Source organism: Bipolaris maydis, assembly GCF_028858645.1.
Source record: "Bipolaris maydis strain C4 unplaced genomic scaffold PSV08scaffold_1, whole genome shotgun sequence".
Taxonomy (NCBI): Eukaryota; Fungi; Ascomycota; class Dothideomycetes; order Pleosporales; family Pleosporaceae; genus Bipolaris; species Bipolaris maydis.
The window spans coordinates 761,064-777,602 of NW_027093857.1; the positions used below are offsets into that span (position 1 = coordinate 761,064).

At 53.9% G+C, this 16,539-nt stretch overlaps 4 protein-coding genes across 4 annotated transcripts; all 4 read right to left on the bottom strand.

Moving 5' to 3' along the window:
* Nucleotides 1–10: 10 nt before the first annotated feature.
* Nucleotides 11–927, bottom strand: PSV08DRAFT_192563 (uncharacterized protein). The gene is made up of 2 exons (XM_014218959.2): nt 537–927; nt 11–249 (listed from the first exon to the last, which is right to left on the bottom strand). The coding sequence occupies exons 1-2, from the start codon at nt 723–725 to the stop codon at nt 52–54; spliced, it is 387 nt and encodes a 128-aa protein (XP_014074434.1). The 5' UTR covers nt 726–927; the 3' UTR covers nt 11–51.
* A 404-nt stretch (nt 928–1,331) lies between these two features.
* On the bottom strand, nt 1,332–8,861 carry PSV08DRAFT_192566 (acetyl-CoA carboxylase; the record flags this gene model as incomplete). Its single annotated transcript, XM_014218960.1, has 5 exons — nt 1,332–3,283; nt 3,333–8,194; nt 8,252–8,346; nt 8,421–8,591; nt 8,664–8,861. The coding sequence occupies 5 exons, from the start codon at nt 8,859–8,861 to the stop codon at nt 1,749–1,751; spliced, it is 6,861 nt and encodes a 2,286-aa protein (XP_014074435.1). The 3' UTR covers nt 1,332–1,748.
* A 1,155-nt stretch (nt 8,862–10,016) lies between these two features.
* Nucleotides 10,017–10,710, bottom strand: PSV08DRAFT_985 (uncharacterized protein). The gene has a single exon (XM_066093994.1). The coding sequence runs from the start codon at nt 10,623–10,625 to the stop codon at nt 10,251–10,253; it is 375 nt and encodes a 124-aa protein (XP_065949928.1). The 5' UTR covers nt 10,626–10,710; the 3' UTR covers nt 10,017–10,250.
* Nucleotides 10,711–11,386: 676 nt separating this feature from the next.
* On the bottom strand, nt 11,387–16,091 carry PSV08DRAFT_406408 (nuclear distribution protein nude). Its single transcript, XM_014218962.2, has 4 exons — nt 15,924–16,091; nt 14,498–15,865; nt 13,319–13,546; nt 11,387–13,247 (listed from the first exon to the last, which is right to left on the bottom strand). The coding sequence occupies exons 1-4, from the start codon at nt 15,972–15,974 to the stop codon at nt 11,727–11,729; spliced, it is 3,168 nt and encodes a 1,055-aa protein (XP_014074437.2). The 5' UTR covers nt 15,975–16,091; the 3' UTR covers nt 11,387–11,726.
* Between the last annotated feature and the right edge of the window lie 448 nt (nt 16,092–16,539).

Sequence of the window (16,539 nt, forward strand, 5' to 3'; positions counted from 1 at the left end):
CTTGTTTTTGACAACTGCGCAAAAATGAATTTGAATGTAATAAAAACCACCCTACGCATCAGTACCCTTGTACATATCGCCCAGACTCGTCTCCGTCCTCACCGCATCTTCATGATAATGCGCATTCGCCTTGCTGCCACTCGTCTCCAGCTCCTCAAAGCGGCGCAGATCCATGGGTTCCGCCAGCAGCGGAATAACGTACGGATCAAACGTCTTCCAATACGGGTTGTTAAGATGGTATTGTTGGGACTGCACATAAAAAACACCCTCACGCATCAGCATAAACATTCTCTCCTTAATTTCCAAATCTTTTTTCTTTTTGGGTTGGTTCCCTTGCTACCCAAACCCCCCGCGCTTGACTGATAATGATGGGAATGGAGAAAGGAAAGCGGGGGGGGGGGGGGAATGTGAAGAAAGGTGGGTTTATCACGTGCAGGGAAAAAACATTCCCCCCCCACCCCTTCGTCGTTGTGACAAGAGAGATGTGGGAGGGAGGGGGCGGTAAATATGGAAAAGAAGAAAAAGGGAAAACTTACACTCTCCTGCGCATACCGCTCCACGATACAAAACTTGCGCGGCTCCTTTGTATCCTGCATGACGAACCAGCTCAGCGTCTCCTTATCCTGGCTGTACACCTGGCTCGCCTCGACGAGCTTGGCGCTGAGCTTGCGGATGCATTCTGCATCGTCTTTTGCGACGAGGTGGACGACAATTGTGTAGACCATTTTGTTTCCCCTCACTCTTTCTTGACGCTTTTCCCGTCTGGATGGGCTTGGGTGTGTGGATGTATGGATGCTCGGGATGGATATAATAGAGCACGTGAGAACGGGATGCGGATGCGGATGCGGATGCGTCAGTATACAGTAGTGCGGGTAACGTCAATTGAGCTTCAATTGTGTTGAGGAAGAGAGAGAGAAAGGAAAGAGCTTATGTTCAATGCCCTCACGGAGATTTTTTTCTCTTCCAAACAGCTTTTGGAGCCGAGTGACGTATCTTGTGCATGGGTTTAGGGCATTCGTTGGAACAACAACCCCGCCCCGAGACGGGAAAAAAGTGGAGTCTTGTAGAAAGAGACGTAGGTGATCTGCGCCCACCTCACCTTGCGATTCGAAGGATGCTTTTTTCTCGGACCGATCGGGATGGGAGTGGGAGGGAAAGGAGAGTGGGATTATGGGGAGAGTAAGGAGGGCTAGACAGGAAATGGTGGGGGGATTTTCATGGATAGTGATGGTGTTGAATTGAGTGTGGGTGCATGGCTATCTTCATACACCCATAGAGCTTTCCGCTGCCTTTAGTCGTTGAATGACGAGTAAAAGAGACGTATAGCAATAAATGTAGATCGTCTAGTGAAAGTGTCTTATCGTTATTGTATCGTGCAACCACTAACCTACAGTATAAATACACTACTAGTTACAGCAACTAATTTGAATAAGTTTGATTTCGCTACATGTATTAAAACAGACAGGACCAGGAGAAAAACATGTGCCTCCCAACACAGCCTCCTCCTGACCCATCTATCCCCCTCATGAAACTACTTTGCTTCCCTCTCATTCTCTCAAACTGCTGACAGTGAGAGTAGAAAATTTCCCAAAAAAAGTTCTCGCACTAACAACGCTAAAGTTACACTATCGCCGTCCCAGTCATTTCCCCCACACCCGAAAGAAAAAGAAGCATAAACATCTCATAAAAATGCCATGCCATGCCGTAAGCGCATCAAAAGCGAAAAAGAATACGTAGAAAACGCACAATTACGCCTTGCTCAACATCTTGAGCACCTCTTCCTTCTCACTTGTTGGTAGCGTGCTGAGCAAGCTAATGACACCCTTCAAGCCACCCTCGCGGTCCTTGCGCATGAGTTGTGCAATCTCATCCGCAATACCGTCAGACTTGAGCTGCTCGATCTTCTCGCTAACCAAAGGCCTGTTCTCTTCGTACCATGTGGCCGCGGCCATGTCGTCTTGCTCCCAGTTGGGGATGCTGGACAGGTGCTTCAACATCTCGAAGCCACGAGCACGGGTGGCTGGGTCGGCCAAGGGGCTCTCGTGTGTTGGTGAGGCAGCAGCGGCGAACTTCTTGAGGATGTACTCCTCATTGAGACGGCGGCGAAGGCGCCAGTAGAAGAAGCGGCGGGCGTTTTGCCAGCGAAGTCCTTTGCGGATGACACCCTTGGCTTGCATACGACCAGCACGGTCGTGAAGATCAGCGAATTGAATGGCAATCTGGCCGTAGATGGGCAGAAGCAACTTCTCGCGCTCATTCATCTTAGCCTTGATTTCCTTGAGTTCGGCCTCTGGTGTATCCTTGTCGTTCAGCTTGCGCTTAAGCTCACCATAAACGGGATCGTTGCGGGCCATGGTGTCAAGCTGGCGCTCCTTGCGGTACTTGATGCCGACGATACCTTCGGGCTCGAGAACACCACCACGAGAGTCCTCGTCGGCGTACATTTCCATGAATTGAGGGTTGATGGTAGGATCGACAACGACCCATGATCCACCACGGAGCTCGCCGAATGGAGGAATGTATACGAAGACGGGCTGCTGGTACTTGACGAGGCCATCGACAATGTACGAGCCGTACTTGAGGACTTCGTTGTACATGTCGCGCTGACCACCAGAGAAACCACGCCAGTTGGCAAGGATCATCAGCGGCAGTTGCTCACCGTTGTTGAAGTCCTTGATAGCTTGAGCAGTCTTGAATGCAGAGTTGGGGTACCAGACACCACCAGCCTCAGATGCAACTTGCTCAATCGAGTCTGGGTTGGCGGGATCGGCAGGCGTGACATTCTCAACCGAGCGGGTCTCGACAGCAATAACACCAATAGGGATGCCACCGAGGCGAGCACGACCGACGACAACAGTCTTAGCCCAACCACCAAGAGTCTCTTCAAACGAACCGCGATCAAAGAGACCAGATTGGAAGCCATCTTCGTCCTCCTTTCCAGCAATGAGATGCCTGACGTCGTAGGCAGACTTGCCGGGGGGGTAGTAGGTGATGTCACGGTCCCAGGCGTCAGCCGAAGGAGAAATCGGGACAGGGTTGCCCTTCTTGTCGGGAACGTAAGACAGCCACTTGACGATCTTGGAAACGCCCTCAAAGTCATCACCGGCAGTCGAGTGTGAAACACCATTTCGGTACATGATCTGCGTGCCACCAAGCTGGAGGTTGGAGGTGTAGACCTCACGACCGAGTAGCTTGTTGATAGCCTGAGCACCAGTGAGGATAATTGGCTGGCCCTCGATCTGGATAGCACGCTGACCGAGACGGACAAGGTAAGCACCAATACCTATCAAATGTTAGTAAGTTGTTGCACAAATCATGATGGAAATACATACCAACTGAACGGCAAGTGACCAAAGTGATGGTGAAGATGTCCTCGTAAGCCCTTGATGTCTCACCAGCAATGAGACCAGAGCCACGGAGGGACTCAACACCGAGACCATCCTCAGCACCAATGATGGTAGTGATCTTGTAGCGGGTCTCACCGCCATCCTCGACCTTCTCGCAGATGACATCCTTGCGCTTGCCGTCAACAAAGTGCTCGTACTTCTCGGGTGTCAAGTAGAGGTAGTCGAAACCAGCCTCTGGCTTTTCAGGGACCTTCCACGCCACGGAGAAGTGAGGAATGAGCTCCTCGGCAAGACCAATTCGTGCACCCGAGTTGGCAGACAGGTAGATTCGGGGAATGCCAAGCTTACGTGCGAGCTCAGAGCACTTGTGGAAGAAGTTGTCTTCCGCAGGTCCGAAGGAACCAATCTTGTAGGTGATGTCGTTGGCGATGATGATGAAGCGGCGGCCACGGGGGTATTCGGGCGTCTTGGCAGTCACAATCCAACCGACCATACCAATGTTGTTCTGGCCAGGGTCGCGGTTGACCTCAGCAAGGCTGTCAGTGTCATCAAGCACCAATTCATAGTACTCGAGGCACTCTCCCTTGGCTGGCTGAGTCTCGCGGAGCGAGGGTTGCTTCTTGATAGCCTCGATCCAGCTGTTCTCGGTGGCTTGACGGAAGAGCTCTGGGAAGTCGTACACGTACTGAGTACCCATAAGGTGGGCCTTGTACCTCTTGGGCTGAAGGGCACCCTTGGTGGGGTAAGGAGTAGAGACTGGCTGCAAGTGAAGCGAACCAATCTTGTTGGTTCCGCCAATGCTGTGGAAGAGCCACTTGCCAGCCTTCTCAGACTTGCGCTCAGCGTACATCTCCACCTCGATGACGTATCCAGAGGTGTTGGTGATGATCACACGGAGTGGGTAAGGAATGCCCGTCTGAGGGTCAGTCACAATGATACGGATCTCAGCACCAGTGACACGGAGGCGCCAGAGTCGTCGACCGAAACGCTCCAAGAAACCGCCAATGGCCTCTTCAACCTCGGTGGGGTTCAGAGGGAAGACGTGGGAGAAGTTGATGAAGATGTGGTTCATGTCAGCTTGCGAGGTGCCAACAATCTCCAATGCATCCAGAATGTCAGTCATCAACCTATCCGTCTCAGAGATCATGTACTCAGCGGTAGGAATCTCCTCCCGAAGACGGCCAGATCGGACGACCGCCCTCAAGAAGTAGCGCTTGTCACTCTCGGCACCCTTGCCAATAGCCTCATAAATGTGGATATTGCGGTTTTCCGTGAAGACTGGCTTGATGTTGAACTTGGAGAGTCTGCCAAGCTCAAGCTGGAAGGCAAGAGCAGGCTCGACGTGACGGATACTGGCGTCTTCCTCGTAGTTGGGTCCACGGAAAGTGTAGTAGCCGGGGTATGTTCCGTCCTTGTGACCGCAGATGAAAGAGATGCGGCGGATACGGCGCGACAAAAGCTCCGTCTTAAAGTCCTCGACAATAGGCAGGATGCGGTCGAGGATCTCCTTGTCGTCGTTGCCCTCGATGTCGCGGACAGCAACGTTGAGAACACCAGTGAGCTCATCACTGTGCTTGGGCTCGTTGACACCAGTGGTAGGGGTGCGCTTCATTGTCAGGCCCTCCCTCAAGCCAGTACCAGCCTTCTTCTCCTTGCCAGGGTTGGGGAAAATGTCCAAAGCCTTGCTGATGAGCTCGTCGGCATCATCAAGGAAGTCGACAGGGACGACAACACCCTTCCTGGTGGGCTCACCCTCGAAGCGGTTTTGCCATGCGGTCATGTCGCTCAGGGACTGGATGCGAGGCGGGCGCTCAAATCCTGGGGTGCTTGGTGTGCCAGGCTCTGAAGGCTCTACGGCGAGACCGTACTCCGCCTCACCGACCTTGCGGAGGATGAAGTCCCAAGAAAGGAAGCATTGCTGCTCGCCCTCATTGTGATAGTTGATGTTCTGGAGTTGGTACGCACGGTAAGCACGGCGAGTGTACACCTCCAGGGCAGCAAGAGCAACCCAGGGGTCAGAGTGGACGAAGAACTGGGTCAACACGTCAAAGACAGTGTACCTAGAATCGACAACCTCCTTGATGACCTCAAAGTTGGGCTCACGGTGGTCCCATCCGCTCTCGCCGTAGCGAGACTCGACGACGGAAGAGCGCAGGATGTGCTCCATCTGTGCTGTACGCTCCTCAAGCGAGGGCATAGCGCACTGAATGAGGACCTCACGAGCCTTGAGGGAGACCTTGGCAGTCTGCCTGGATTCGAGCTCAGTAAGCTTCTTGAGGATGTCCTTGAAGTACTTGGACACATTGCCGACACCGGGCTTGTTAGGTCGGTAGAGGTCAAGGATGGCAATGACGAGGTTGTTCTTAGCGCCAACCCTGGTGTGCGACAGGACAGTCTGGACAACGCTGGTGATGTTGTCACGGTTCTCGTCACGGAGCTTGAGGATAACTTCCTCGTCACGCGATGTGCGAGACGAGAAGAGCGACTCAGTAGCCCAGTACATCTCCAAAAGCTTGATCATAACACTGTACTCGTGTGCCTTGAGACCCTCAGAGTAGCGGTCAATGACATCAGCCAGAGGCGCCAAAGAAGCCTTGAGCAAGGCAACGTCGCCCTTGGCTACGTTCTCCTCTACGAACTTCTGGAACGCCTTGTTGAGCGCCTTACTAGGGAACTCAAGGTTACGGCTGTGCGCCTTGTCGACAATCTGGGAGAAGGTAGCATCGAGCTTCTGTGGCATACGGGCATGAAGAGCAGACGCCTGGGCGCTCCACTCGCCATACGGCAGCTCGGGATCCCTGAGGACATCGACAAGCTCCTTGAGGGTGCTCTGCATGATGACCTGGTTGTCGAAACCCTGGAAGATGTTCTCAAGGATGTAGTATAGGTAGTTGAATCGCTGCGGGGGCTTGGCTCCGGGCACTTGAGGTGCACCAAGGTCGGGAAGCTGGCCGGTGAAGTTCTGGGCAGTCTTGACCCTGGATGGGTCATCGAGAGCCAGGACAGCGAGAATGTCACCAGCCTCGAGAGTGGCTCCTGGCTGCTTGATCAGGTTGACCATACCGGCCTCCTGTGCGATCAAAGGCATGTACATCTTCATGACCTCAACCTCAGCAAAAGGTTGGCCCTTGTCAACGTGCTCGCCGTTCTCGACAAGGAACCTGACGAGCTTACCGGGCGATGGGGTTCGCAGTTGAGTGGGGTCATTCTCTTGCTCAAGCAGACAAGTCTTGCCGTCAACCGAGAGACGGGTGGCGCCGACTTCCTCCTTCCAGTAGACGTTGTGCGACTTTCCGCTGAGCAGGATCAAGAGACCGCCATCGGCAAGTGCCCTAACACCGACCGAGCACTTTGTTCCGTTGATGAATAGAGTGAAGCTGTCAATGGTCGATTTGGTAGCGGTAAACTTGTATCGGTTGCCCTCGTAGATGAAGTCGATAGGGAAGACTGTCTTGAGCACATCCTTTGACGGGACCTGGCCCTTTTGCAGACTGGCCGTGTATTCACCGATGCATGCTTCGCTTGCAACGTGAGCCTTGGTAACAGCACCGCAAATGACAGCAATCATGGTGTCCGGTCGCTCAGCAGTCAGCTTCTTGGAAATGAGCTCGTCGAGCCAGCCAGTTGTGATGGTGTTTTCCTCGAAAGCAGGTGTTTCGAGCAACTTGATAAGATACTCAACGGTTGTTCGGAAATCACCACGAATGCTCAACTCCTTGAGCGCAACAACCATGTGCTTTCTCGATGCTTGTCTGTTCTCGCCATAAGCGAAAATGTGGCCAAACTGGGAGTCAGAGAAGCTGTGAATACCACCAGCAGAGCTGACGGAGAAGTAACCCCAGACGTTGGAGCTACTCCTGAAGTTGAGGTCGTGAATGGTACCACCAGATGGCTTGAAGCCCTCATCGGGATCTTCAGAAGTGATACGGCAGGCCGTGCAGTGACCCTTAGGAGTAGGTCGTCGCTGGCTCTTGGCGCTGCCTTCGGTGGAGAAGTCAAAGTCGATGACAGAGCTGGTGTGGGGATCAGCGCCGTACAGGAGACGAATGTCACGGATACGGTGCAATGGGAGACCCATGGCAATCTGGAGCTGGGCGGCTGGGAGGTTCACGCCCGTTACCATTTCCGTGGTAGGGTGCTCGACTTGAAGACGAGGGTTCAGCTCTAAGAAGTAGAACTTGTCGTCAGCGTGAGAGTAGAGGTACTCGACGGTACCCGCAGAGACGTATCCGACGAGCCGTCCGAGCGAGACGGCAGCCTTCTCCATCTCCTGGAAGGTCTTTGAGCCAGCAACTGTTACCGGTGCCTCCTCAATGATCTTCTGGTGTCGTCGCTGTACCGAACAGTCACGTCCGAACAGCGAAATGTTATTGCCGTACTGATCAGCCAACAGCTGGACTTCCAAGTGACGTGCGCTGCCCGCCAACTTCATAATGAAGATGGGCGATCCAGGAATCTCAGAGGCAGCCGCCTTGTAAAGCTGCTCAAAGTCTTCCTCGCGCTCGACCTTTCGGATACCCTTGCCACCACCACCTTCTGAGGCCTTGACCATGACGGGGAAGCCAATCATCTTGGCCTTCTCAAGACCCTCTTGCCACGACTTGGTGCAACCCTTTTGGTAGACGTCGTCCTCGACTGTGACGATGCCGTTGCTGTCAACCTTGACCTCATCGACACCGGTTCCTGACCATGGAATGCATGGCACACCGGCGTGTTGTGCGACAATTGTGGAGGAAATCTTGTCACCAAGCGAGCGCATGGCGGATCCAGGAGGACCGATGAAGATGATCTTCTTGGGTGAAGCGGCAAGCGATTCGGGGAGTTTGGGGTTCTCCGAGGCGTGTCCCCTAGAAACACAATGTCAGCCCAATTTGCCCCTCCCAATTCATGTAGAGAATACGCACCATCCTGCCCACACGGCGTGGACGTTCATTCGCTCGGCCACATCGACAATGAGCTCGACGTTAGCGTAGTTGTTGTTGTTGGTACCGCCGGGTACCTGCATGTACCTGTTAGTCGGTCCTCCATTTTGTTTTGCCGCTCCCATCCCAGGTTTTGCAAGTGGCAACGTACCTCGACATATTGATCCGCCATGCGGATGTACTCTGCGTTGGCCTGGAGATCCTCAGGCGTGGCCATGACGGTGAATTGAATCGCCCGCTCATCGCCAAATGTCTCGTATGCCCATTTCCGCACCGAGCGGATCTCTTTGACGGCGGCGATACCGTTGTTCGCAATGAGAACCTGCGGAGAAAGGCCGAGTCAGCGCGCCCGAACCCCAAGCAACAATTGTTTAGCGGGAGGGATTTCTCTTACATTGGTAATGACTGTGTGTCCATCGTGAGCTGCCACAAAGTCCTTGACCTTGCCGGGAGAGGCTACGCTGAGGTTGTTGCCGCCGATAAAGTGCGGAGCAAGATCGAACTTGGCTGAGTAGGAGCTCGGGGTGCTATTGGCATCCCCATTGACTCCGTTCTGAGCAGCCCCGGCCATATTGTTTGCTGGTAATCCCATGCAACCAGGGAATTAGTTGAATGTGGAGGGAGTTGGGAGGGGAAAGTTTGGTCGGGAACTCAGGCCGGCGAGTGATCGGGTAATTTTCCACTGAGTAATGGGCAAAGCTGGAGCTCGGCCTCTAGTGTCGTAGATCTACAAATGAGACCCAACGTCGGTTGGTCTGCAGAAAAATCGGATGCACACACCCTCTTGTTTGGAGAAGGGTGCAGTTGCTGCTCTAACGACTCTGCTGGTGGGAGGATCCGAGCAGAAGGATTAGTAGATTACAGCTGGAGTATCGGAGGGGGGGAGGCCGCTCAAAAGCAATCTTCCGATACTAATTGCGTCCAAAGGTATATGTTACGGGTGCCGGGAGGAGAGCACCTGCAAACAAGGATTGGACTGTGAGGGAGAGAGTGCTGTAGGGCAAGATACAGCACTGTAGTATGTAGATATATATGGGCGTGTGTATGTATAGTGAGGTGAGTGAGACTTGAGAGAGAGAGAGAGAGAGGTAAGGAAAGAGGGAGGAGAGAGGAAGCAAAGTGAGGAAGAGGGAAACAACAGTAGTCGCAAAGTGGGCGGGCGAGGACTTGTGTCAGTGTTAATTTTTTTCCCAAGGAGGGTCGCGGAACACCCCAATGCACATCCCGAAGAGCTGTTGAGCGTGACCCGAAGCTGCACATTACCCAGCGATGCCAAACCTGGGATGGTCCTGGACCACGTACCCCATGCCGCCCCTAGCCATGTCTCGATCGCTCCCAAGCCACCGTACATGGCGGGCGTCGGAACTCGGTCGGAACTCCTTGGTGTAAACCATTCCCGACTCCGCTCGGAAAAACAAAACTCCACAACTTTTTGACGCTGCAAAATGCTCACTAGAAGATTCCATTGTGCAACTCCATGTCCGCAGAGTGGTCCTTGGCCCGACAGAACCAAGCGTGTAGTGCAAGAGGGTGGGCATTGGCCGCCATGGCGGTGCCAGCAATCGGCGTGTTGGGAGAGCCAGTTCCGAATTAGTTTGTTCTTGCGAGCGAGAGGGCCACCCGATCGCGACCTCCACTCACACTGCCCGTCCACCCCATTCACTATCTCTCAGCAAAAACAACATTATTCTCTAGGCCCATCGCGATGCCGCCCGTCCCGCTCCATTGGCCCCCACCCGCCCTCTGTCCCTGAGTTGCGGCCAAATCGCTGTCGTGATGCCTCAATGCCCCTTTGCCGTCCTCCCTTACCCCTCCCGCTCAACAAAGTCGCCCATGTTGCCCCCTTCCCCACCGATTCCTCCGATCGCCCTCTTTTCTGTTCACCGCCAGGGCAACACGCTTTCCCCACCGCGCCGCAAACTTTTTGTGCCAGCACTCCAATTGCTGTCAGACAATCTACACAGAAACTAAAACAAGACAATCAATAAACCCGCCCCGTCCGTCTTATGACCGCGGCTTTGTCTGTCACTACTTTTGGTCCTTCAATCATGATGCTCGGGTCTCGGGTCTCCTCCGGTATGTCTCTTCCATCGGACTCCGTCGCAAGCCACCCAATCAGCGCGCCCTGAAGCCCCCCCACCAACTCTCGGTCCATATCAAGAGAGACACCCTCTCCCCCTCTCCTCCTCGGAGTATATCCACTACGCTCGAAGTCAACCAGATGAATGACGCCTCTTTCTGAATGAACAAGATTACACCCTAGTGCACAAGACCAGAAAACGGTGAAAAGAAAAGGCCCTAAGTACCCCCAGACTCCCGAATGCTTCTTCCCGTGATGCGGCCGTACATGCGGCATCTTGGCGTGGGTGCCTGCAATCGCCGCTAGGCACCATCTCTCGTGTGTATTATGCGTGTGGGTAAATTGTGTGCACAAAAAACATTATTTGCTTATTGGGGGGGGAGGAGGGAGGGAGGGAAGCGGCACAAAAATACTGCCCGGGAGCATTTCTTCGGTGACCGAAAAAAAAACTCCCCAAGTAAACACGCCTACTATACAAGAGCTGCAAGTACGAAAGAGCCTTCCTTTTCCCCTATATACCCCCACTGCTCAGGCTAAAAAGAAGATATGCGAGCTAGTAAGGCGAGATTTCCGACGTGCATTCCGAAGATCCAGGGTCCTCGCGTGCACTCTTGCGTGCGTGCGTGTGTGCGTGCGTCTTTTGGCTTGCAGTTGGAAAGCGGCCAGTCCCGCGCGGTTTGACATCAGAATCGTACGATTTTTGCTTCCCGCTCCAACACCACGGCCACACACGCCCAGTGCACTCTTTTTTTGGGGCCCTTTTTACCCCAGATTTGCGAACGCTGCCTGCAACCTGGGCCCAAACAAGCACTTGAGCCGCTTTACCGCGATCAGGGCAAACGTGGGGGAGCGGCGGGAGAGGGCGCACAGGGAATAGTCAAATTTGACTGTACACCTTCTTCTTCGCTGTCTCTCTCTTTCTGCTCTGCTCTTTTCCATCCTTTGCTTTCTGCCACGTGACCCAGGTAAACCAAGGAAAACAAGACACAGAGGAGGCAAGGGGAAAACATCCCGGGGCGAAGGGTATATTTGAATTTCGACAAAGGAAAAAATTTGGTATAAGCAATATGTAAATCCCCCAAAGGGCTTGTGGCTATCGACACCGTCTTGCAATGCTCCCCTTAAATTCGACCCATGCTGCCCAAAATGCAAAGAACCACACGTCCTTTGACCAAGGGGGGGAAGCTCCAGTCTGAACCGAATCGGTGCAAGCTAAATACGGTACCTGCATCCCCCTTTCCCGTGTGCCAAACTCCAGAAACGCTAGAGGTATAGTGCCGCAAAATCATATACCGACAAAAAAGCCCAAACGCACATGCACAAAGTCCCTGCAGCCCCTGGTTTTTTTTTCGCTGCAAACGCCCGACCCGTGCCGCCCTAATAAGACTCTTCCTCAGTCTGCGTCGACATCCTCCGCAGTCGTAAGGGGAATCCCGTTTCTCCCCCATCCTGGCCTGCACTCGCTCGTCGTCCTGCGCTCGCCCGCCTTGGAATCCCCGTCGGTGCCGGGATCCCAGACTTTTCCAGTGTGGACCGTCGACCCATGATTGGTGTCGTCACCCCACTTCCATCGCTGTTGGTGCTGGCGTCATCTCGTACAGACGACGAGAGCGACTGCGAGTAACTGTGCCCATTGGAATGGCCGCTCATCGAACTTCGTGGTCTCGGTACTCGTGATTCAATTCCGCTAATCGATGACGACTGGTAGTGTCCGAGTGCGGTACGGTTGCTGCTCCTGCTTGCTGGCCGTGCTATCGCCGCAGCCGGTGGCGAGAACGAGTTTCGGCTGTCGGGTTGGGGGGTCGGAGGATCCTTCGAAGAGTTGGAGGCACCGAAGGAGAGGCGGCTGACACCAGACTCGTAGGCGTTGGGGACTGACGACGCCACTGACGCTTGCGAGCTGCGCTTGCGACCATTCCTCAACGTAACTGAGCTGGGTACGTGTCCTGAGCCGCTGCTGCCTCGTGGGCTCGCTCGGGGTGGCGTACTCGTTGGCGCAGGAAGCTTGGATCGTGCTGTTTGAACTCGTTCTTCGAGCTTCTGCATCTTACCTATCAGCCCCCGAATCTGATAGAGCGAGCCTGACCTGGGAAACCCCGATGATGTAGACGCGCCAAGACTTGGTCTGGTCTCTCGCGACCCTGTCACAGTCGGCCGTAGGGAGGGCGTGGCCCGCCCACTGGCAGCTGAACTGGGTGGCCGTGACGATCCCGACATGCTAGGTCCTCGCGAATGTCGCGGCGCCCGTGAGTACATACCGGCACGAGGTGTAGTTCCAGGATCCTGCGGTACAACAGAATTCTTTCGTCTGGACATGGGCGTCGAAGGAACGAGTTTGGTGGTAATGGGTGCGTCTGAGAGCGGCGGAGATGGTGGGGTTGTGTCCGGGTGGAGGACATCTGCTATCGAGTGCGGCGGGGTCGAGCCGGCTGTGGGCGAGGAAAGGGTAGTCGCAGACGTTGACGCCTCAGAAATCGGCGAGCGTGGTCGCAAAACGTCACCAGCAAGGTGGCTAGATACCTTGCGCTGGTGGTGGTGTTCGATGGTTTCTTCTGCTATGCGCAGTTTTTCTTGTACGATTTCCGTCTCGATGCGCAGGTCGGTCAGTTCATCACGTAGTCGCTGTGTTTCTATACGTAGTTGCTCTCGCTCCTGTTCTCCAATCTTAATCTCCTCTTCAAGCATGACGCCGCGTTCAATAGCCACGTTATACTTGGATTCGACATCTTCAAGCGATGACGTTTGGTTGCGTGCCTGGCGCTCGAAATCGTCGCTTTGCACCTCAATGTCTCGGAGTCGCATCTGCAGCGCGCGTTGGCCCTCGCGCAAAGCAGTAATTTCCTTTTGCAGCGTGTTTTGCGCATTGTTGGCTTCGGCTTTGCTTTGCTTGTACTTTGTCTATGGTCGTGTTAGCAATTGGGCCTAAATGACGGAAATGCGCCTTGCTATGACCCCCCCGAGCCACATACCTTCCACTCCTCGACCTCAAAAACCAGTTTCTCTGCCTTTTCTTGAAGTTTCCTCTCGCGCTTTTCGCTCTCTTCGATGTCGCGTTCTAGTTCGGCCTCCAGTTCCTTGCTGGAAGTCTGGAACTCCTGCAGCTCATTTTCCAGCGTCTCGTATTGTGTCTTGTAGTAGATTAATTCCTCTTCCGCACTTTTCCACGCTCTTCTCTGCGCGGCCGGAGAGGAGAAGGGCTTGTCGACGACTCCCATGGTTGCTGCTGGGACGTGGCGGTGGACCGCAACCCAAGCTCAGGGGAATGTGTGAGGCGGGGGGCGACGGCGATGCGGCGAGATATAGATGAGTGAGTGCTGGTGTATGCATCCACGGACGCTCACGGCATAGAGGAGGCCTGCAGCTTGAGGCACGCGCGAGTGTTGTTTGTGTCTTTGTTGCCGGAAATGGAGGATGCCGCTTTTGTCGAGCACGGTGTGATGTCGCCGGTCATGCGCCGCAGTCTGTTGAGGCGGGCTGCGTGGCGCTTGACGCTGGCTGTGCGGGCGTTGTAATTTTCGACCTGTGCCTGTGTATGGTTAGTGGTTAGTAGGCCGCTGGACGGCGGCGTGCAGTGTTGTGCGTCTCCAGCGGTGGGTTGTTGATGGATGCGCTGCGGGCGCGGAGCCCGATGGTTAGCGCACTGGCCTCCCAGGGCAACCGCGGGCAGGAACGACCAGCCACCCACTGGGTATGACACATGCAGCCTACCGCGGCCACACATCCCCACATCGACAACGCATCAAGCGACAACACAGTGGCCAGACTCCGTCATCACAGCCAGACGGAATACAACCGTTGGGATGCTCGACATGACTTCCTTGTATCAAGGGGTGGCTGGGGCTTGCTTCACCAAAAAAGCAAGATATTCTGGTCAAAATTCAAATCCCGCATAGCGGCGAGATGCCCACGGTTTCAGGTTGCGCATGACTTAATCAATCCTTCCACCCGCATTGCTATTACAAGATTGCTAAGTACAAAGCCTTCAAACTCGACGCAACCCCTAGGGACGAACTCCTCCTCCTCCAAAGTCCGACCGTGGATGCTAAGATAAAAATAAAACACTCCGGGTGTGTATACGGGCTCGTGACCGCCACTCGCTTTGTGACTCACTTGGCCATGTCTTTGTCGGTACCGTCAATGTCCTTGACCCTGCTATCCGTAATGCCATCTGCCACCTGTTGTGACGCGTCATCCACCCCATCCCTTACAGTTTTTGCGACATCTTCAACGTGTTGCGAACTGCTCTTGAGGGCATTCTTAGCTGTTCGTGAAGCTGTCTCTGCTACTTCTGCGCCTTTCGAATAGACGCCTGCAACTTGCTCCTTGCCCTTCTCTACGATATCCTTGGCCGATTTGGTCACATTATCAGCAGCTTCCATGCCTTTATCCTTGCTATGGACGTACATGTCTTGTACACCCTCCGAGGCAGACTTTGCGATTTCTTCCGGACCGGGGTACTTGCGCAAAGCCTTTTGCAGTGTGAAATACAGACTAATGATGACTGAATGGATATGGTCCTTCATCAACATAGTGATGCCGTGCGAGAAGAAGCCTTTGAGCACTTCAGCGCCCAAGCCTTCGTACAAGGCTCTTATGCCTTCAGTCTGTGCAATCCGGAGGATAGTGCTGAACACAGTCCGCTGTCTGGCCTGTAGGGCTTTTGAATTGACAGGCTCCGCAGACTTCTCTCTATCGGAAGTTTCCCCCCTGCCTGATAGAGGCTTCTGTGCAGACACTTGTGCTCGTGCCTTTGCAAGACTGAATGGATACGTTACGGTCGAGGCCAAGGCCTTGCTAATCGCTGCAAGGAGGAAGGTTAGACGTCCGCCCGGATCACTGCGCTTCGCCCTCGGCACTACCAATCGCAGCAGAGCCTTGTGTAGCAGCATGGTGATAGAAGGGTTTAGCGTTAGGATCAAGCTGGCTGAATATCCTGACCAAAAGCCCTGTATGCCCTTCTCACGCCAGATTTCAGATGCAATATCTTTGGTGCTCAGCGGAGGAGGCGGGTCGATCGTAGAGCCCTGGTTCATCATGGCGGCCGTTTGCTTGCGTGTCACGACTTGCTGAAGAGGTGTGCTGATCAGCTTGGAGAATGCGCCTGCAATTACACCAACGCCAATCTCCTCCAAGGCTGGCAGGTTGTGACTGCTGCCTCGCGCACTGAGTCTCTTTTCGCGCACATACGAGTACGCTAGAAAGAACAGGAAGCTATCCACGACACCCTTGAATGTTTCATGGACACAACCACTGTAGAAAGCCTTCAAGCCACCCTCTCTTTCGTACACCTTGAGAAAGGCATCGACCACACCGTCGTAGTGGGGATGCTTCTTGCCATGCTGCAGCTGCCGTTGGACTTGAAGACGTGTTACGACCAAATCCACAGGATATGTTATGAGTTTTGATATCGCGGATCCTAGAGCACCAGAAGTGGCATGACCGAGAGCTGGCAGTGCAGGGCCGATGGCGTTGTGGGTGTTGTTTTCTTGCGACACGTGGTAGAGCGTGAATGCATCCTAGGGCCCGGCATTAGTTCATGCGCGACACTGTACTGTGCAGGCTAGACGCGCTTACCAGCTGCGAGTTGTAGATGAAGTTTATCTTGTCTGGGGTATTGTCTGCCATGTTGACTATAGAGAGGCAGAAGTTGACAAAACGATGCGAGAGCAGCAATTAAACACCATAAAACGCGGGGAAATCAGTAGCCCTCTTGCGGAAACGAGTCCGCATGGCGTTGGCCGTGTCACCAGTTAGCGACGTCATTTGGAAGCGTTGACGTTCGGATGAGGCCAGAGCTCCAGTGGATACTAGCCGAGCTAGTTTGGGGGACGCCTTTCGCTTGTGAAAACCTCTCGACAGACGTGCCACAACAACACCATACAAACACCAACCTCGGCAGTCGACTCGCGTCCTGCGCGCGAGTCTACATACATGCCTTACTCAATCTAGTAGGATGATTTTGAAATACTTGCTGGGTATACAGTGTGTGTTGTAGAGTACTAGGTCTGCAGCAGATCAACGCGCGATGCAGCAGCATGCCATCCAATTCTGCTGGAAGAAAATACAATTACGGATTCCAAGAGCAATGCTCAGAACACGGAGTACTCAAAGGGACTGCGAGAACTCCTCGAGGGTATTGATCGCAGTTCAAAGTATCCTCCAAAAGTAAGCAAAGCTGGTGGTTGAGAAA

Bases quoted from the DNA above. Each gene is read 5' to 3' on its own strand.
- PSV08DRAFT_192563 (XM_014218959.2), bottom strand. From the start codon at position 725: ATGGTCTACACAATTGTCGTCCACCTCGTCGCAAAAGACGATGCAGAA. The intron at 250-536 runs GTAAGTTTTCCC...TTTTATGTGCAG, and splicing joins AGCGGTATGCGCAGGAGAGT to TCCCAACAATACCATCTTAA.
- PSV08DRAFT_406408 (XM_014218962.2), bottom strand. From the start codon at position 15,974: ATGGCAGACAATACCCCAGACAAGATAAACTTCATCTACAACTCGCAG. The intron at 15,866-15,923 runs GTAAGCGCGTCT...GCCGGGCCCTAG, and splicing joins TCATCTACAACTCGCAGCTG to GATGCATTCACGCTCTACCA. The intron at 13,248-13,318 runs GTATGTGGCTCG...ACACGACCATAG, and splicing joins TTGAGGTCGAGGAGTGGAAG to ACAAAGTACAAGCAAAGCAA.
- PSV08DRAFT_985 (XM_066093994.1), bottom strand. From the start codon at position 10,625: ATGCCGCATGTACGGCCGCATCACGGGAAGAAGCATTCGGGAGTCTGG.